The sequence below is a fragment of the Rhinichthys klamathensis genome, unplaced genomic scaffold, assembly GCF_029890125.1.
Source record: "Rhinichthys klamathensis goyatoka isolate OS25496 unplaced genomic scaffold, OSU_Roscu_1.1 h1tg000303l_1, whole genome shotgun sequence".
Classification (NCBI taxonomy): Eukaryota; Metazoa; Chordata; class Actinopteri; order Cypriniformes; family Leuciscidae; genus Rhinichthys; species Rhinichthys klamathensis.
Genome location: NW_026606822.1, coordinates 1992442 through 2013236, shown reverse-complemented (window position 1 = coordinate 2013236; position 20795 = coordinate 1992442). Strand labels below are relative to the sequence as shown.

At 36.4% G+C, this 20795-nt stretch overlaps 3 protein-coding genes across 4 annotated transcripts; 1 reads left to right on the top strand and 2 right to left on the bottom strand.

Annotated features, from left to right (window-relative positions):
- Positions 1-515: 515 nt before the first annotated feature.
- Positions 516-9093, bottom strand: ergic3 (ERGIC and golgi 3). 2 transcript variants are annotated; one of them, XM_056270472.1, is made up of 14 exons: positions 8934-9093; positions 8571-8641; positions 8322-8409; positions 7809-7928; positions 7119-7212; positions 6043-6208; positions 5530-5587; positions 4537-4551; positions 4156-4187; positions 3973-4069; positions 2238-2302; positions 1869-2005; positions 1680-1735; positions 516-707 (listed from the first exon to the last, which is right to left on the bottom strand). In XM_056270472.1, exons 1-14 carry the CDS (start codon positions 9019-9021, stop codon positions 628-630), a joined length of 1167 nt encoding a protein of 388 aa, XP_056126447.1. In that variant the 5' UTR covers positions 9022-9093; the 3' UTR covers positions 516-627. The 2 variants fall into 2 exon arrangements, with proteins under 2 accessions (XP_056126447.1, XP_056126448.1); XM_056270473.1 differs by lacking the exon at positions 4537-4551.
- On the top strand, positions 2674-3698 carry romo1 (reactive oxygen species modulator 1). The gene is made up of 3 exons (XM_056270477.1): positions 2674-2820; positions 3258-3388; positions 3477-3698. Exons 2-3 carry the CDS (start codon positions 3258-3260, stop codon positions 3583-3585), a joined length of 240 nt encoding a protein of 79 aa, XP_056126452.1. The 5' UTR covers positions 2674-2820; the 3' UTR covers positions 3586-3698.
- Positions 9094-10374: 1281 nt separating the features above from the next.
- LOC130104071 (cytochrome c1, heme protein, mitochondrial) lies at positions 10375-20425 on the bottom strand. Its single transcript, XM_056270476.1, has 7 exons — positions 20278-20425; positions 18887-19077; positions 17297-17423; positions 12653-12810; positions 12206-12366; positions 11601-11701; positions 10375-10849 (listed from the first exon to the last, which is right to left on the bottom strand). Exons 1-7 carry the CDS (start codon positions 20356-20358, stop codon positions 10745-10747), a joined length of 924 nt encoding a protein of 307 aa, XP_056126451.1. The 5' UTR covers positions 20359-20425; the 3' UTR covers positions 10375-10744.
- Between the last annotated feature and the right edge of the window lie 370 nt (positions 20426-20795).

The window sequence follows — 20795 nt, the reverse complement described above, 5'->3', positions numbered from 1 at the left end:
ACACACACACACACACACACACACACACACCTGAATTTAGAGTTAAAGGTGCAATTACAAAAAAACCTCAGACATCTGTACAGACTGCAGTCTCTGTTTCTGTGAGTAGTTTGTGTGCTTGATGACAGAACCGGGTTCCTGTTGAGATCGCTTGTGTCTTTTCCAGTTTGACAAAGGCTGCCGCTTCTGATTCTTCTGTAGGGACCGAAACTCATTCAAACTACTGTTAAAACTGCTGGTTTAGTCTGCCAAACTCTGACAGTGTATGACGGGCAGGAAAACACTGGTTTCTTGATCAGGTAACACTACAATTTTTTAAATCAACCAAGGAGCGATTCATAAAGAACAAATAATTCAAAGGCCCAAATCTCCGAAAGAAAGCTTTGATTTGCAGAGGTAAACCACTGATGCATCGGCGTACCGCTGACGCGAACGAGTCCATATGATCCTCCAAAATTCAGTCGGCCAGTGTCTTAGTCACAGGTCCTTGTGCGGTTCCTGTGCTTGTTTGCGAGGGGCCCGTGTCGATGGATACTGCTCTGTGGCCACAACAACAAACAGTCTGCGGGCTTTCATTGTGGCATCTTCCCTTTAAAACAGAGGTTTCCAGACACAGTCCCTGCGCTGCTAGGATGCTTTACCCAGCTCGATCTTCTTCTGTATGGCTCTTGCTGAGTGGTATATCAACGAATCGATGAGTCCAGCAACTGAAGGAACAGGAGAGGAACAGACTAGGTGAGATAAAGAGCCCATCTACATCCCTGGAGTGACACACTGCTGTCTGCATGTTGTTTTAACAGTCCACAGTAAAGTTGTAAAAAAAGCGAATAAACAACAACAACAAAAATATGGGGATTAATATTTAGTTAAAAAATGCTAATAAATTATATTATTAATAAGGGCTGCATAATAAATCGAAATGAAACCTAAATCACAAATCGATTCAGTTTAGATCGATAATTAAATTGTAAAAGATAGGCCTATATATAAAAAAATTAAATATATATATATATATATATAAAAAATAATAATGAATATATAATATATACTTTTTTATCATTCTAAAACACAGTATATATATATATATATATACACACACTATGATTTAGAGTGACAAAAAATGCTAATAAATATATTATATATCTTAGGACAATTATATTTACAATTTTACAGTTGTATTGTATTTTTTTTAAATACTACATTTTTAAAGTGAAATGTTACAATAATATTTTTTTCTTATTGCTTATTTAGTTAATAATAATAAAGCATACATTTTAAAATCGCAATCACAATTTTTAACAGATTTTTTTTTTTTTTTTTCAAAAGCATGTAGCCCTATTATAGCTTTTTCGAAGTCGCCACACTGTTTTTTTTCTTTCAAACAACTTGATGCATGATGCTTTGGAAAGAGTTTTAAAGGTGTTTACATGCATGATGCTGGAAACTTGTTGACTATTGTTCCTTCATTATATGGTTCAACTGAATTAAAAAGGTAAAACTAATCTTCAACCATTTAAACTGGAAATGGTTAGGCTGGATTTTACACTCTTCTCATGTACAAGACGTGCACTAAGCATATAAAATGTTCCCGCCACAGTAAAAACAAGCAGTAAAAGTAGGTTTATGCAGTCTGTATTCTTTCATTCTGCCCATATAGTGCATTTCTGTGAAAATCTCACCTGTGAAAACACCTCCTATAATAGCACAAACTCCGGTTAGGAAATGGGTGAAAGACCTGCGGAGGAAAGCCCACACAAAAATATATGAAACACTAAAAATCGCTATATTCCATCATGCTTTAGACTGATTCTTACATAATGTATGGACTGTAATGAAATGAGAATGAACAACAATGACAGGAGACGTACCTCTGCTTCTCTGTGAATTTCACCATCATTGGAGACAGCTCATAAAGCACAAACACACCAGGTAAACCCTGATCTCCAATCAGCCCATTCGCTACTTTCTCATGTCTTGTTACTGAAAACTGGTTTGTTTTAACAACCTAAAGTAAAAGGAAAAACTTGTTTTTTAAAACACCTTAAAGAGTCTTCTTAATTAACATAAAAGATTACCATGAAAACCAGCAATATATCATTGTTACTTCCTCAGTTATTGCCAGTAATGTAAAACCTTAATAAATTAATAATTTTTTGCCAGTGGTACTAATACTAAGTAGACACAGTTTTTATCCATTTATTTCTGTTTTTATTCCCCAAATAGCTCAGCTCCCTTACCTCTCCATCTCCTTTAACGTATATCGTTGGCACAATCTTCACAAAATACTGGTACATCATTGATGCTGTAGAGCAAAAGAGTGCATAGGTCAATATAACATACAGTATCTCAACGTTTCGTGTCAGCTGAACTATTATTTCCAAATTATTCTCTTATAATCCCCTTGCACTGACAACACATTTTATTTTTAAAGATTTTATTTTTGAAGAGTTACCATTTGTGACCTAATCTTTCCATTATGAAGAGTAACAAATCTAAAAATTGCCTTTGTATAAGAGATTATAAAAAGTTAATAAACGTGATTGTTTGACGTTAACACATTTAAAAGAATAAACTAATTTGACATTTCATCACAAACAGCCTGCAGTTCCATCCTTCACCGCTAGGGTGAATCTCCAGCTCGGAACACACCGCTAGAGGGCGCTGCTGCCCTTTAGAGCCTCGCATTCTCCGCTTGTAATTTAAACACCAACCACTTCCTGTCAAGTAATGGCGTCCGTGTGAAGCAGTCTTATAACAAACACTTAACAAATCTACCAGAAAACTAACTAACAGAGGCACTCACATAGCGATTTGAACAAGGTAAGCAGATTTTCTTCAAATATATTTCCTGAAAAGTTTGTTCAAGGCTAGATACCTTGGTGACATTAAACGAAATAGACGACTCACGTGCAATACATTAACATTAAGGTTGAAGTAAAACTAAAATCTATAAAAGCGAAGTCATTTAGACCTCATAAATAAGACCATTTCATTCCAGTTGCTCATATAACTACATTTCCTTATATAAAACGCAGGTGTCTAGTTTATCAGTAAAAAAACTGAGCTACTACCTAGAATACGAGCAGCATTATAGAGGTCATTATATGTTAAATAACTCGCAACGCGACAAAAATGAAATATTTAATATTTTAAATGATGTATTTATACATATATATTTTATACATATATATAAAATAAAAAATGTTGCATGAATAATTTTTTGCCAAAAATTAAAGTCTGCATCATCCTCCTTTCAGATGCCGGTGTCGGTAGGACCGTATGGACAGACGCAGCCCAGTTGCTTTGACAGAGTCAAGATGGGCTTCATGATGGGGTTTGCCGTGGGCATGGCTGCAGGCGCCATGTTCGGAACTTTCTCCTGTCTCAGGTATGAAGACTGTCATATTTTGGGTTTTACTGATATTTTGGCAGAAAAGCGGTTCAATTGTTTTAATAGAGTGTTTTGTTCCTTTCAGGATCGGCATGAGGGGTCGAGAGTTGATGGGCGGAGTTGGGAAGACCATGATGCAAAGCGGCGGCACGTTCGGAACCTTCATGTCGATTGGGATGGGCATCCGCTGCTGAGATCACACTAATGCCACTTCTCAACTGATAGGACTTTTGTAGATTCATTTATTTGTTATCATACCCCCATTCAAGGACACGGGTGTCAATAAAGACTGATTGAAGAAAACAGATTTTTCTGTAAATCTTGGGCTCAATCTAAGATTAAATTGTTGATGGTTACTAGATTTTGACACTTTGAAGACAGCCCCCCTTCTTTTTATTTGTGTCCATTAGAATAAGCTACATGGGATTGACCTTTAGCAGTGGCCTTTCTGCTGTTTATGGAGGGCTGACAATGAAATGAACACACAAGATGAAGAAGGGCTCTTTAATTCTGGATAACACTATGTTCTTAGGAACACATTTTTAGTTTAGGCGTGAAAATAAGAAACGGCACACACTTACCTTGAGGTGCTGCTACATTAGTCTCATCTAAAGGGTTGACAATTCCAGGATAGTCCTTGCCGAATGAAAGATGCTTGATGAAATGTGTCATGTTGATCTATGGTCATACCAAACACATTCTGTTAGGTCTAATATTATGGGCAATGGCAGTCAGGGTTATTGAAAAGAAGTGAAGCAACTCACATTGTCTAGTCCAAAGCTCTGCAGATCATGAACTGAAAATAAAGAAATCAATTGACAACATGAATAAATGTTTCGAAAGACCCACAATTTGTAAATGCACCTCAACTGAGTAAACTTGGTTAGCCTAGAAATTGGCACTTTTTTTAAACAAAGGCAGAGCGTAGTACATTAAGTGGTCACAGATGCGCTTGCTGATGAGAATCGTGACAAATTAATTGATGTTATAGAAGCCCCTGCAATGTCAACTCACAAACTGACTATTTGTTATAGACTAAATCTTAAATAATGTGCAGAGAAAAGCAGAGTTACTGATGTAGTAACAAGGTAAATTCTAACTTGTCTTGGAATAAAGATTTATTAAAATATAAAAGATCAACTTACTTTCCACAGCATGCACTGCAGAAAGAAAAGAAAATAGTCACTAAATGGCTTCGATTTTGGAAAGCAAAGTTTTCAAGAGGAATTTGTGACAACCACTGGCCCTTTAAGCTCATTCCAATACTAGAGTCAAATTGCAATGGCCAAATTGTGAGACTCATCTCTCTCTCTTTTTTTTTTTTTCCTGAAGCAGGGCTATTGAAATAATGTTTGAGACTTGAATCCAGGGTCTATTTATGAAGTATTGGATATGCACTTAAACTATTGGAAGAATAGCCTTTGCATGACCAAGCGTAACCGGTGTTAGTCCTGTACCTTGTTACTGAGAAAGATTGTGAGCTTTGATGGGAAAGCGTAGAAACCTTTTTGTCCCCAAGTTAAAAACCCAGACTTCCCAAAAATCATTTCATTAATAAAACCGCTTTGATTTAGAGCATCCATGGTCAACAACACCACAAGGTAATGAATGCATAGAGGAAATAATACGATCTTAAAAGGCACACTTGCATTCACAATGACGGGACAAGAAACTGTTCATCAGCCCAGAAACTTGGCAACTGGCCAATATAAAACAGACTTTGAGGTGATTTAAACTACAGATACTCCGGTGCAAGGACAGACTGATGAACAGTTTTGAGAAAGCAGGCAGAAAAAGCAAATGAAAAGACATGCATTGTGTATTTCACTAAATAAATACAAATGCAGATCTTAGCGGCACTGAATGGCTCACCACACACTCATTTACACAGTAATAAATGAGAAGCTACATGCAGACAAGACTTTAAGATCTGATGCATACCGGCTCATAGGCTTTATTCAAAATCCGTTTCAATTTGATCAAAATAATAATCATTTTTTAAACAGAATACAAAAGGTTTGGGCATCCAGACTTTAAACAGGTTAATAGGCTAAAACTACTAAACATGCCTCTGCATCAGACCTAAAAGCTTTGACTTGTGTTTGATTCATACTTGATAACTAAACATGAGTCTTTACCATGTACATGAGACTGCTGGAAGCTCTTTCCAGGGGCAAAATGGAAATTTCCTGCCACCTGGAGAAATATAAAAACATTTTTGTGATTTTTATAAAATGTATAAGCTTGTAGTTTAACCTAAAACATTCACTTCGTCCAAAATCCCATACTGTACTACATTTGTTTACTTCATGACCGTTAAAAAAGTATGTTGTACTATGAATGAATGAGTAGAATGAATGAAATTTGGAAGTCTACATCCGCCATGTTGTCACTGTCGTGTGACCTACGGCGTCAGATGCTTTGTTACACCACCATTCACAAATCCTCCCCTGTGGTCTCATGCGATAGTGAAGTGTACATTGAATGCACACTTCAGAATCTCGGCGGAAGTAGTAGGTCATCCAGGTACTTTTCCCCTACTATATATTTGGACATACTACTCTGTTCGCATACTATATATAATATAATGGAAGTGTTTGATTTTGGACGCAGCAATTGATTCAGAAATCAAATCATGGGCTGCTTGTTACCTTATTGACCTCCAGAAAGCCATAGACTTGACATCCCTCATTCTTCTGGTCCTGCATCTTCTGGCTGAAGCCCTCTCTCTTACACTGCTCAATGGAGTCAGGGGTCTTAAACGCCCAGCCGCGCCGCCGATATGCCTCCCGCACATCATCACAGGTATTGCAACACCTGAAGAACAATCACAATCATAAACTTTGGCTGTATACACCTGGTATTAACATCAGACAGCCTCAGATCCACAGTTTTTCCATAATTGAATAATGATAACTATATTAGCATCCACACCATTCTAAGCATGTGCTGCAGTTTTGTTGTCTACCACTTTAAATGCATCAAGCTCAGGATGGATTCTGATTGGCTCTCAATGTTTTTATCATTCATCAGCTGGAAAAAGTCGTCCTGAAAGTGATTCCGAAACCATTTTTCTGTGCTGTTATCATTATAGTTTTGGTGTGGACTCTTCTACACTTTTATATTTAGAACTATATCTTTACCATTACAGTTATGCGAATGGGCCTTTAGATGAAAATGACAAATGTTGCTTTGGCAACTAACTGAAATGAAATAAGTTGAAGTACTAAAAGAAAACAAAGCAAATAACAAAATTACTAAAACAAACTAAAATTAAACAAAAACTGAAATAAAAAAATAAAAACGAATTCAAATACTATTAAATTCTATTATCATCGATAATTAATAATACTACACAGATTGCCATATACACTTTGTATTAACATGTCTCAAATGCATTTCCAGTGAAAGTATTTTGCAGGAAACTTTAGAGTTTACACTACAAATGTTATTTGTAAATGTGATTTGCAAATTGTGTGAAGTGTGAAGACAGATGCCCTGGAGGATTTTTAAACTTCTCATCAATCTCTTCCTCTTTCATTCAGCCAGGTGACTATGAACTTGAGCTGGTATCTTGACTATGTACGTGTCAAGTGTCTGTCAACTACAAAGATTGTAACTAAATTTTTCAGAACCGGTTTCACACCAGTAGAAAGACCTGTTCTTTAAGCAAATGTCTCATTTTTCATAAAACCACAGCTGCTCAGTTTGTGGTGGTGAAACTCACTTGAAATCTTCAGTCTCTGCTCCATAACAGCTCTCGCAGCGCTCAGGATCCAGCGTACTGGGGTCAAACACCCCTTCCTCCACTTTGCCTAAATCTGCACAGACGACAACAGCAAGTCAAATCATAGCATATATTCTACAATCTGTGATCTTTATTGTAAAACCATGTTTGTAATAAAATGTCCCGCTTTTATTTTATAGCTTTTATTATTTAGAAATAGCATTTTTTTTGAAGAATTGTAATATTTTAAAGTGCACAAAGAGAACAAACGCACTATAAAAGTATAACATTTCTCCTTTTTCTCAATACTTATGGGTGAACTATTACTTGTGTATAAATATTTTAAGTATGTTTAAACAGATGATTAAAGTTAGATTGACAACTGCATTAATACAATTCTTGTTTTCGAAGATTTGAAATCTTTTAAAGTTCACAAAACAAGACAAGCACCACAACAATATCCATTGGTGTCCCTTTTTTCACTTTCACTTATGGTTGAACTAATCCTTTATTTAAATATTTTAAGTATGTGTGAACATTGTGTTAAAGTTAGCTTGAAAATTGCATTCATGCAATTATAGTTAATGTGAAATCACTTTATGAGCAGCTTTCAAGAACGATACACTGTACATTTTTCAGCAGAATATAAGAACATCAGTTTGTTCAAGCACTTGATGTGATGATGCTGACCGTGTTTTTCAGCCTCAGTTGTGACCGGCTGGCCATCTTTGTCGAGTCTCTGTTTAAACAAGTTATGCTCCACGTCCAGCTGCTGCTCCCCTGCTACGTCCATGGCATCAATGCTCAGATCTATGAAAACAAAATAACAAACATCTCAATAACATCTGCACACAGAGAAAACAACTAAAATATAAATATGAAAAATAAATATGACACCAACATTGATTGGGTAAGTGTGGGGTGGAATATGACACGGACATGTTCTTGACAGGCAGCAATCCACACATGCTATGACCTGATCATTTCAGGTTTTTCAACACATTTTACAGTATAGGGCTTTCTTTCTATCATAATAACTTATAGTATAATTTCTTAACCGAGCCCGATTCAAATTTTTCATTTTATTCGCTTATATGGTTTTACAGCACATGAACATGAACAACAGGACATAACTTTTATCTACAAAGTATTCAGCAGGACTGACCACCCAAACATAAAGTACAGAACAAAATGTTTGCTTACAGGCACAAGGCATATGTGGAAATATAACATCAATGTTGATCCTTAGTTTGTCTCCTCTGGAAGTGTCTACAAATAGTTCAGGATAGACCTAAAAGAGACGACATCAAACCCAGAACCCAAAGATGTTTCATCAAAACTTTATGAACAGTGCACTATAAAGAAAATAAACTCTCCATACACAACCACTATAGACTGACCGATGTCATGAGATTGAGACATATTATGCACAAGTTGAAGTCATTCACCCACCTCCTTAGTTAGATAATACTGCAGTTCGGAGAAGAACAGAATCAACATGATAAGTCCACTGATGATGGTCACTATAAAGTGAACAAAGAACATGTGAATTAGGAAGCAAGTGATCTACATTGCATTTAAATCACAGTCACATTAGGCATGACTCTTATCTCATACAGGCTTGGATTTATGAGCCCCCAGTGACATTTTCCAATCAAGCTATGTTCATTTAGTCTCATTTAAATATGTAATTAGATGTACATATTTTAAGACGTTATGTTAATTAGCCTGTTCGGTAGTGTTTCTCCCCATGAGTCTGTGTGTATGAATGGCGCTCAGCACCTCTACAGGTAACGGTGGATCTATATCACTCACCCGCGGCTCCTCCACATGTTTTGATCCTGAAGTCCTCTAGAGTTTTCGGATAAGCGTCAAATTGTTTAAGTTTATTTAACGCATCCATTCTCCCTCTCGTGCGGCGGTAAAGCTAGCCGTCACTTCTATTTCCAGTGACCCATTTCCGGTACATCGAGGAAGTGATGGAATCCTCCCAGCCAATCAGATTCCACCGCGTAGCTGGAGCGTCTCTCCTGTCTATGGTCTCTCCTCTGTTGACGCTCTAGTGGCAGATCTGAAATATCTGCATCGTAAAAACTATTTAAGATATTTATTATTTAATCATTTCTTACCATTTAAAAACAAAATGATTAAAATATTTGTTTTTATAGGCTGACATGTATTTTAGACCGACATTAATATACTATTCTTATATTAGTCACTTAACGTTTTATACACCCGACATTACAGACAAAAAGTAGCTTAAATTAGTAAGATGATAGATCAAAGTTATAAAATGTAACCATGCAATGCAGCTTTATTTAAATATACAGATATTAACAAATACATATTATGTGGCGTTTATTTGATTTATTTTGCAAGTTAAATCGGATATTGGAATTTTGTTTCAATGTTACCAATGAAAGTCAAAATATGGAATAACCGTTAAAGATATTTTATTAATCTATGCTACCGAGAATACGGGAGTATTAAACGTTTATTTTCTCTATACACGAAGTCGTCTGCTTTATGTCGACCTAAATTTCACAACCAACTGACACTTTAAATTAAATTATATTGATATTTAATTTATTATTTAACTTATTAGTAATCCCTATTTTTTTTATTTTCATGTAGTTTTATATTTTGTTTTATAAATGTATACATATACCATATAGGTGTGTGTGTAAGTTATAAACACTGACTCCACATTGTTTTGCATTCTTCATTTCATCTTTAAAGTTAAACCACAAGGATATATTAAGATTGATTAAGTTGTAAAAAAAAACTTTTGGGACCTATTAAAATCATTCCTTCTGTTTCTGCCTTATGTTGTCAAATCGAAGCACATAAAATTTATTTTTACACTTGACAGCAGATTAGACCTGCAGGTATGAAGATCTCGGAGCATGATTATCTAAAAATTTAGAGAAAGTTATAAAAACATAAAAAACCCCAGCAAAATTAGTATTCTGGTCTAGTCTAACACAACCTTCAGGACATCTAAAAAAAACAGACTGTCTACAAACAGTTAATTCACAACATTTTCTACACTTCTATGAACTTATAAAGTTCTAAGGTTGGGATGTTATGTACATTGCAGTACATCTAATTTGTTACTGTCGTTTTCAATAAATGGCTTTAGTATTTCCTAATTTTTAGTTTTTTTTTTAGATAAAAAAAACAAACTCCAGCTAAATTAATGAATCTAAATGATCAGACAGAATCAGATAGTAAACAGAATTGTTATAAGAGGTCATTAGGGTATACCGCTTTTATTAAATATTTATACAACAAAGTGTAGAGAGCCTAGAGCGAGGACAGATCTCACAAAGCACAAGAAGGTTGCAAATGTATTTTTGATTTTCACCTCTGAACACATCGCCTTGCAAACAACCACAAATAATTCATTGAGATAATATTTATTTTACAGTAAAACATCACAAAGGTTGTCTCAGATCCCACTCCCCAAGTCATTTAGGAGCAAGGACATCTATCTGATAGGATGTCCAGCAGTTATTGATGACAGCAACCTTATCTTGAAGCATTGTGCATTCTGAAAAAGATCGGAGAATTGTGAATCAGGTTTTTACGTTGCGTCAAGGCCTGGTGAAGGCAGAAGTTTGGCTTTATTTGGGAGGCCTGTAGGCAATCTTTCTGCTCTTCAGCACGGACCACCTGTGCCTCTTCATGTAGTAGACCAAGGGAACAAGTATGGAAGCGCCCATCAACAACTGCAGAGAGAATGAGAGAAAAACAATTAGCACTATTTTTATTAGAAGTAGGATGAATAGCATGCATGTTTTGCTTTTCTGTTACACTGTGGTCATTGACACTGCACAGCAAAATAAAAAAATAAAAAAAGGTGCTGTTTGGATTTAAATAGGCAAATGATTAAGGGTCTATTATTGGATTATTATTTCAGTGATTATTATGTTTCTAGCATTTTGTTTGGCAACAGTTCTTCTTCTAACCCTAATTGATGGAGTGTGTTGCTTTTCATTTCTTAAACGACCATGTAGGAAAACACATCATGGCCATATTCCAGAATGACAATGTCAAGATTCATCAGGATCAAATTGTGTAAGAATGGTTGGGAGGGAGCATGAAGAATCATTTTCACACATGAATCGGCACCTCTGAGTCCAGACCTTAAATTCAGTGAAAGTCTTTGTAATGTGCTGAAGGAGACTTTACAGAGTGCTTGACTCTTGCATTGTCAATACAAGATCTTGAGCAAATAAATAAAAAATGCACCTCTTTATGGAAACATCACATTTATTTCCATCATTTTTTTGAATCCCTGCAATAATGACCCAAACATAGACTCTTAAGCATTTGCCTATTTAAATCCATACAGAAACTTTTTTTTGGCCGGGCAGTGTAGTTTTGCATTACATAAATCTAACCTTCTACCAATATCAAATGATGTCAGTTGAGCCTGAAGAAATAAACTGGTGGTGAAGAAATCAGGAAAACACAAACCTTCAATCCCATACGTTTGCGTTGGTCATGTTCTGGCTCGGATGCCCACCTCAGGAAAGTACAAACATCTTTAGCAACCTGGCTCATGGTGGCAGGGGTTCCTATGGAGAAAAAGTGAGCCATTAAAAAACTCTGACTCTGTAATACTTCATATGTTATTTACCTAATGGGCATTAGCTCATAATGACTTTAATCCAGTAGAGAGGATTAATTTATCAGTAAATGGGAAAAAACGTCTAAATGGCTAATTTATATGTATATCAAATCAGAAGGGATATTTAACACAGAAAAGTCCTCTGCAGTCTTTGTATGGCAGAATTGAATTATAATCAAAGCCCAGCAAGTATGAAATACAACCTATGAGTAAAATATACCGTTAAAGAGAATGCCACCTGCGGGCTGACAAATCTTGTAATTTTATTCCCTCCTTTCCACCAAAAGGAATTTAATGCATTCAAAATTAATGCACTATATTTAGAAGGCAAAAAAGAAAAGTAACGAGTTGTATTAATGACAGACATAAGATTATCTATTGACAGTCCTAGTAGAAATATGAATTGAAGTGCATCTCAAAAGGGGCAATGATACTAGAAAGCTAAACTCACCATCATCAAACTCAAGCACCTCGTTGTAGATGGGTGGTGCCATACCAATGGCCTGACCAGGGAAATAAGGGTTGTAATAAAGGCCCTCTCTCATGGACACACCAGCCGGAGGATCACAGTAACCGGTCAGGAGAGAGAACACGTAATCTTCCCCTCCATGCCTGAGAGAGAGAAATAGAAATCATAAAATGTAAGAGAAAAAAAGTTTGGAAAAGAAAAACAGCAGTATGATAACAAATCTATAGAGTTTAATCTCTCTCAATCATATAAAAGTAAATTTTTTGGTTAAAATTGCTTGTAGTAGAACAATTTTTAATGCCAGAGCAAACAGGACCACAAAAAGGGCTTTTAGTGATGCTTTTATGAGGATTCAGATGCCAGAAATGTCTGACACTTTTAAAGTGTAAAATGGAGACTTTTTTGTACCTGATCAAAGTGATTCGTTACCTGGCACTGACAATATAGCTGAGGTCAGGGGGCAGAGCGCCGTTGTTTGCAGCACGGGCAGCCTCAGGGTTCGAGTAGGGTTTGGGGAAGTAATCTGAGGGTTTTCCAGGTCGGGTGAACATCTCTCCTGTGTCATCAGGACCATCCACAACTTCAATCTACATAACAGAATGTTAACCACATTACAGATGTGCGTCAAAGGTGAGGTGACAAATGCATTAACAAGACACTGACTCCACATTGTTTTATTTTTCCAAAAGAAAATGATAGAGGTGCTTGCTTGTCTGGGGAAATTTTTTTATTGCATTGCTGTGCCTTGAAACACTACAAAATATTCCATTAAACTCAGTGGTGCAATTAGATTGAGTTATATTATATATAATAAAATTAGATTTATGAACAAGAATTGCACCAATTGACCGTTCGCAAAGACCCACCCCCCTTAGTTACTGTCGCTATGTCCGACAAGCTACGCTGCCCTCACACACACACACACCATGTTCTCACACAGTGAAAAATACATCGCGGACTGACAACACGCTGACAGACAGGACAGACCAGGTTACTTTTCGGTTACTTTTGATATTAAACAAAGTGTCACCTTTCAAATTTGGTCATTTTTTAAAAAGAAATTTAAACAATAAATACCGTTTTGTGGCTCTTTTATGTGTCGTGACAGATCGCTGTATAGCATCAGTTAAAGCTGCTCGTGATCGATCATCTCTTCCTTCTAGTTCATTTATAGCATCAAATAAACATGAATGAACATAAGAAGGAATGTTGTTTTAACCGCAGAAAGGCATCAGTACATTCCGTTTTTCAAGTTCAAATCCTCCCATGTTAATCTCCTAACTCTCCTGACTGCTTTGTCGGACAAAATGGCGGATGGCGAAGTATGATTGGTCAGATCACCTGTCAATCAAGCTCCCTGCGAAGGGTCAATTTGATTGCATCTGTTCTTGAGTCAACAACTCACTGATTCAAATGATCCGGTCAGAGCGAGTCTCCAGTTAACAATTCATTGAATTCACAAGCCTGACGAAGTTACTACTGCCAAATCTTAGGATTTATTGTTGCAAATGAAAAACAAGCGTAGCATTAGTTCTGGCAGGTCACGTTAGTCAAGCTTGCATCAGCTGACTCTCTCAGCTGATCCACGTCTACCTATAGGAATATGACACCTATCAGGGCTCCAGACTAGCTTTTCCACTGGTTGCACTGGTGCTACCAACTTTCTCAGTAGGTCGCACCAGCATTTGATTTGGTCGCACCTTTTTTTCTTTTTTTTTTGCTACATGCCATGGGATTAATCAATGCATGCTAATGAATAGTGGTTTTAATGGACCAAGGCTAGCAAAGGCTTTCTGGGTTGCAGCAGAAATACCTGTAATATATTAATTATCACTGCCAAATTTCAGGATTTTCATGGATTTTGGACAGTAATTTTAATCTGTAATTTTAAGCATTTTACATTTGAATTTTATACAATCTATCTATTTACATTTGAATCATATTCTATCTATCTATCTATCTGTCTATTATCATCTTTCTATCTTTTAAAAATCATTAAACATTCAAATGTATGCATTACATTTTAAAAGATTAGAGTATTATAATAAACTGAAACAGATTTTTCGTTATCAAAGTTTATAGTTGTAACAAAAAGCAGAAATCTCACACTCCTTACCTTCTGCATTTTATAATAATTTCCTTTTCCTCTGTCGAGCGATCATGAGAGTAATCGCTCGACAGAGGAAAATATAACCGCTGAAAAGACGTAGGAGGAAGGGGCTCTGTGTTTCGTGAGACCATTTTTATCATTTTTATATGCCTTAATTCGTGAATTCGTAATTGGCGCGTTTCACCATCAGTGTGCAATGCGCGTGACGTCTACATTCGTCAATAAATAAACTGCACGTGTCTTGCGGAAGAACATTGTAGACGGAACTTCTCTCCGTTAATGTCTATGGCGAGTCACGCAGGCACTGGGCTACTCCGCAGCCGAGACGACCCCGGGATAAAATAGTCAGAATATAAACACTTATTATAGGCGTACCGTAGTGATTCAGAATAAGTCAAAAACACGGTTTGGAAAATGGCGTTCTGTTGCTCAAGCGTCCACTCGCACAAATGCGACCACATAACATTTTAACTCGCACAGTCTCAAAAAATGGTCGCAGTCTGGAACCCTGCCTATCACCATGTACATATATAAGCTCCTTCAGTATTTTCAGCAGCTATCGTGTTTCTCAGGAGCTAATTACCCTCCTCCATCCCCAGCTCCTCCTCTCACCCAGTCAGCATTTGGCATTCTGATTCCCCTTGAATCAGAATAAATTCTCGAATTATGTTGTATTTTAAAATCTTGAATTAATGATATCTGCAATACATTCATGCTGGTTCTGTTCTGTTTACCCTAAGGGGGGCTATTGCTGCTCTTATCCATGTTAGGCTGCATGGATGCGCAGGGAGTTCTCGCCCATAACAGAAACACACCGCCAATCCAAACTGTATGCTAACTGTCAATCGTATTTGACGATAGTGGTCCTGACAGAAATCAGATTTAGGTCACGACTGTCAGTTGTTTGTGAACTAAATCTGCTGTAAAAGGGCGAGCTGTTTAAAGCCCACTATATGAAATGCTTGAATTTGGACATGTCCACATTTCTGCATTACTGTCTGAACAGGGTAAGTTTTGTAAAAACTTAACATAAGATCAAAATAAGGCAAATTAATGCTCAAACATCTTCCCCACTGCTGTAGCAGTTTCAAATGATAAAAAACTAGTATATTTGCATAGTGTTCCTCTTAATGTTAACACGTGTGATGTCTGTTTTTATATTGCATGTTAATATTCATCAACACATAAACAAACAAATATAATATAATAAATATTAAAAACAAATATAAATTTGTATATGAAGAGTTCAGATGCAAAAGCCTCTAAACGCCACCTCCGTCAAAAATGAGATAATGACATTGAGTGAAAGCTATCTGAACACAGTACACGTTCAACAAATATATTTGCTTCAAATCCTCGAAATCTCAGCCTCAGCCCATTCAGAAATATCAGTTTGTCGGCAAAAGCCTCTAGACGCCACTTCCCTTTGGCAGCAAAAGCCACTACATCCCGAGAACCAATCAGAAGGCGCGAGCCGCGCGAATCAGTACAGGCTGTTTCAATAGAGCGGTGCGCTGAGGAGACGGATTTTTTGAGACGGCTGAGGAGATTGTTTTGTTTTTGGATTCAGATTTTTTACATTTTTAAGATGGAGTACGATGAAATGGAGGAGCCTGTCCTACTGACATCAAAAGGCAGAAGAGAACGTCGTTTATCTACCTCAAAACTCTTCCCGTTAATTTACAAGGCAAAAGAAAATCGGTAACTTTACAGTGAAAATAGCTTGGTCGCAAGTGTAGCATGCACTCATAACAGTTCTTGGTGCAGTGCTGTAACTTTGAAGGAATTTGATTTATTATACTTGAGATATACATTATAATATTACTTTACATTATTTAAGTCTTATAAGCTTCTTATACAAAATGCACAGATATTGATGTTTAAGAATGTTGCTCTGTTCTACTTGATTATACAAACTAAAACTATTAAACTATTTTAATCGCCAATTCTTTTTGCCAATGTGGTTGTACTGTGTGAATCGGGGGGGCTTTTGTCTTTATTCAGACAGGGCAGAAAGGTGACTGCAGAGAAATGGGGTGGGATTTGCAAATAATCGCAGATCTCATTCAGCCCCCCTGTAAAGAGGTGTCTACTGTTTAGTTTTGAAATGAATGTGCTCTAATCTTTTTCAGTGTTTCTAGTTACATTTTTATTGATTTTTCAGCTATTTACTATGTCTTGTCCCAAAGAGTTGGATTTAGAGGTTTTTGCGAAAAAAGCACAAGTGGATTTAGCTGTTTTTGACGCAAAAGAAAATCTAATTTGTTAAAAATCACTGAATTGACTCAAGTGACATTTTTGAAAAAAAGTTATTTTATTCAATGACTAATAACCTTATCAGTACCTTTAAAATGAAACTACTGGACGTGAACATAGGAGCCTGATAAAAAATGCTCATTTAAAGAAAATAAGTCTGACGGATTTAGAGGGTTTTGCATCTGAACTCTTCATATACTACATGGTATACTATATAGTTTTTATCAGTAGTCAAGTCAGTCAAGTCACCTTCATTTATATAGCGCTTTTAACAATATAGATTGTTTCAAAGCAGCTTTACAGTGATAATAGGAAATTAAAGTAACAGAAGTTATTAAAGTAGTAGTAGTTATCAGTGTGACCACTGACCAGTTTTGGTAATAAAATAAAATGATTTTTTTTAACTTGCAGATCAATCCATAATAAGTGTCTGCATAATCTTCCTTATTGACTAGCACTTCTATATGACAATTAATATGGAGTAGGATGGAGTATATAGAACTCCAAAATAAACATTCAACAATCAGTACTTTTAACTTTTAATATAAAAGTACATTAAAAATCAAGTGCTTTTGTACTTTTACTCAAGTAATATTGAATACTTTAACTGGAGTAATATTTTGTCAGGGTATCTGTACTTTTACTCAAGTACTTGATTTGTGTACTCCACCACTGGTTATGCGTGCTAACATCATAAGAAATCTCACCTCTTCAGCCAGGGTCTTGACCTCCGCCTCTGTGTGTGACACTCCTACCAAGTTACGGAAGGCCAAGTACTCCATACTATGACAGGCCGAGCACACCTGCTTATATACCTGATACCCACGACGAATACTGAAAAACAAAGCCATTGAAAGAATAGTTTACTCAGAGCATTGTGATTTCTCTGTAATTTGATATATTGTCCATTGATATGTACACTTCCTCCTATAGGTGGTTAATGAGACCAAATATTTATCATACTGCAAACCAAGGAATATACTGAAAATAGATATTGCGTTGCAAATATTTAATAACTGTATAACTGTAGGGGGGAGCTATGCCACATTAACTCCACTAGACAGTGAGAAATTATATAAAACCAATATCCCGATTTATTTATTTTTTTAGATGAAAGAGTTTATTGAAGCTTTATACAATCTAAAGAAAAATGGGTTTTTGTGCAGTATTATAAATAATTATAATAATATGTCTTAGTAAGATTAAATGCTTCGCTTTATGATCAAATGTCTGTATATTTTTTTTTGTGTGTGTGTGTGGGGGGGGGGGGGGGGGGGGGCAAAACATAATACAATGATGATTGAGAGATACAAATAAACGTTCCTGGTTAGAGTATAAAGAATGTAAAATCTTTGATGATTTTAAAACTTTGCCGATTCTTAGTTTAAAGGGATAATTAACTAAATTTTTTTTTACATTTTGTCATAATTTGTGAGTGTTTGAGGTGGGCTTTCCTGTTTGGCTGAAAAATGGTAGATGGGTAAAGTATTTTGGAAACTGGTCAAAAAAGCCGCTAGTCGTCATGCATAAATTGCACACATAACCTTTAACGTACTGTTGCTATCACATCAGTAGACAACATCATTTTGTGCACTCTGGTAAGTAGGGGTGGGGGAAAAAAATCGATTCTTAGATGCATCGCGATGCGGACGTGGACGATTCTGAATCGATTCACAAATGTCAAAAATAAATTTTTAGATATATATTTATAATAACGTAATATTGACGGAACGCAAAAGACGGAACTCTGAAGCGCGGAAGTGCAGTGCCCGTGCAGTCTGTGGCGTGCACATAACAGAGACGCGATGGCGCGCGAGATCCAAACACACTCGTTAAAAGCTGACGTGTGGAAATATTTTTGCTTCTGAAGTTGAAGGGGGAAAGGAGCTGGACAGTTAAGAGTCACACTAATTGTAAGCTTTGTAGAATAAAACTAAAATATTTCGGAAACACGACAAATATGAGAAGCCATATGACGCGTTTCCACCCAGAGGAGGAAAAACACTCGGCTGTACCGGTCGTTGTTATATTGTTAATTTACTACAAGTATGCTGGTAGTTCAGGCACACATTTATTTTCCTGTTGGTTCTTTGCAATGTTAATAAAATATATTGTACGTTAATTCTTTATGGGTCATTACTTTGTACTTTTAAAGCAAAGTATTTATAGTCACACACACACAAAAAAAGATTCAGATAATCGATTTAGCATCGAATCGCAATCGAATCGAATCGTGAGGTGCCTAGAGATTCCCACCCCTACTGGTAAGTAAGTACACAAGATTTGGGTTATGGTACCTGGCATGGTCGAGGGAGGACAGCATGCCGTTGTGGCTCCAGGGGTATGATGGTGGGTGCAACTCCAAATCAGAGGCCTTGACTGACTGCTGCAGCATTAGAGCCAGACCTGCTCCTCCTGTCGTCAGCACTCCAATCGTGGTCAGGGCGATCTTCTTCCCCTTCGGCAGGCTAGCGAATGACATGTTGGCCTACAAAATACAAAAACATTCCCAAGGATTAGTTTTCAGTTAGTAATTTGAAGGATAACTCTGCATAAATGCAACTCGATAAGTGTCATCCCAACATTCACAGATGCAAGTCAAAAATGACACGGCATTGAGAAATGATTCCATATTGTTACTAATAAGATGAACAACGGTATGGTCTTCACATTCATATACCATGGTATTTATTTATATGGCACTTCAAGAATTCATGTCCAAAAAAACATGAAAACTATTTTTTAAATAATGACTAAATCTAAATGACTTTAAATGCCCGTTCAAACCAACCAATCACAAAAACTCCTTATAATTACATTGGCTTCTATTAAAAGATGTATTAATAAATATTGCATAACAATAGGGCAAGACAAGTCATAACAAATATGGTGGAGCCCAAAAGTCTGGGACCACATTAAAATCTAAATGTGTAATTGAGGATTTTTTAATAGGATTTTTGAGGGCTTTGGATTATGAACAAAATTAAATTAAGAACTGTAAAATGATTAAGAAATATGCATGATATCTAGGTCACAACTAAGCAAAGTTGTAATTTTGCCATGTTAAATCCTTTGTGCAAAATACAGACCAACAAATCAGTAACATTGTCAAATCATGCTAGATTTCCATTGTCAAATCATACTAGATTTCAAGGATCATTTGGTCATACACAAATTTGGAGCTTATGCCAGCTCAAATTCTGCTGTCAATAAAACAAGTACTAAAACATTGTGACATTGAGATTACATTTTCAAATCAACATTTGACATACATTTTTAGCATATTGTAAAACAAACAGAAATAGTTGTCATGTTCTGTAAAAACTATAAGGATTATTATAAGCTTTGACTATCAAAGACCAATGATGTCACCAAGGATAAACTGAAGGAATGGCAGCTCGCATCAGTTATTAGACTCCAAAGTGCTTTTTAATCCAAACTACACATGATTTCTTACAAATAATACTCCTTATTAGATAGGCAAAATGTGTTACGACACTAACATAAAAGCAGAAATGTTATAATGCGAATGTAAGAGGAGCCACAGTTGCTGTGACCTTGCTTTAGGTAATACACTGCAAGAGACGCCGGGACATGCCAACGAATAAAGGCGTATATTTACATCCTTTAGACACCAGAATGCGAGAAAAGAGCACATTAAAAACTAAAATACTAGATGCGTCCATACCCGTGGAGCATGAAGAGATTTTGAAGTGTTGAGGAGGGTTCTCCCGGTGCCGGAGAACACGACCACACGGAGCGCCGCCATGTTCTTGACTCTGCTGATAAAAGACTCTTCCACCGGATGAGAGCGATACTGGCCCCTCCCTTCCCTGAAAATTACACAAGATCTTACGAAACTTGTTATAACAGATGCTAATAAACGGCAATTTTTTCAATTTATGGAGAATATATGTAATTTAGATAGTGAAAATAGGCTTTACTGGACGCAAAATGTAAGCGTTATCTTACTTTTAGTTATTTACATTGACCCGAGACTGTTTTTTTTTGTTTTTGTTTTTTGTTATAGCGCCACGCCGCCACCTATAGGTTGGAGGTGTACTGAGCACTGAGAAGCAATCAAAAAGTTATTTGGCGGTGTCAACAGTAGTGATGGAAGCTTTTCGAAACTCTGAATCGGTTAAACCACTTGTGTTCTTTTATTGTTATTCTTGTTTTGTATGTTAATAGGCAGGGGTTTACAAA

Coding starts and splice junctions, on each gene's coding strand:
- romo1 (XM_056270477.1), top strand. CDS start 3,258: ATGCCGGTGTCGGTAGGACCGTATGGACAGACGCAGCCCAGTTGCTTT. Junction 3,389..3,476: donor GGAACTTTCTCCTGTCTCAG/GTATGAAGACTG, acceptor TGTTCCTTTCAG/GATCGGCATGAGGGGTCGAG.
- ergic3 (XM_056270472.1), bottom strand. CDS start 9,021: ATGGATGCGTTAAATAAACTTAAACAATTTGACGCTTATCCGAAAACT. Junction 5,588..6,042: donor GCTTTCTGGAGGTCAATAAG/GTAACAAGCAGC, acceptor ATATTTCTCCAG/GTGGCAGGAAATTTCCATTT. Junction 708..1,679: donor TATAGGAGGTGTTTTCACAG/GTGAGATTTTCA, acceptor CTGTTCCTTCAG/TTGCTGGACTCATCGATTCG.
- LOC130104071 (XM_056270476.1), bottom strand. CDS start 20,358: ATGGCGGCGCTCCGTGTGGTCGTGTTCTCCGGCACCGGGAGAACCCTC. Junction 12,811..17,296: donor TCAAGACCCTGGCTGAAGAG/GTGAGATTTCTT, acceptor TCTGTTATGTAG/ATTGAAGTTGTGGATGGTCC. Junction 11,702..12,205: donor GGTGCTTGAGTTTGATGATG/GTGAGTTTAGCT, acceptor TTTTCTCCATAG/GAACCCCTGCCACCATGAGC.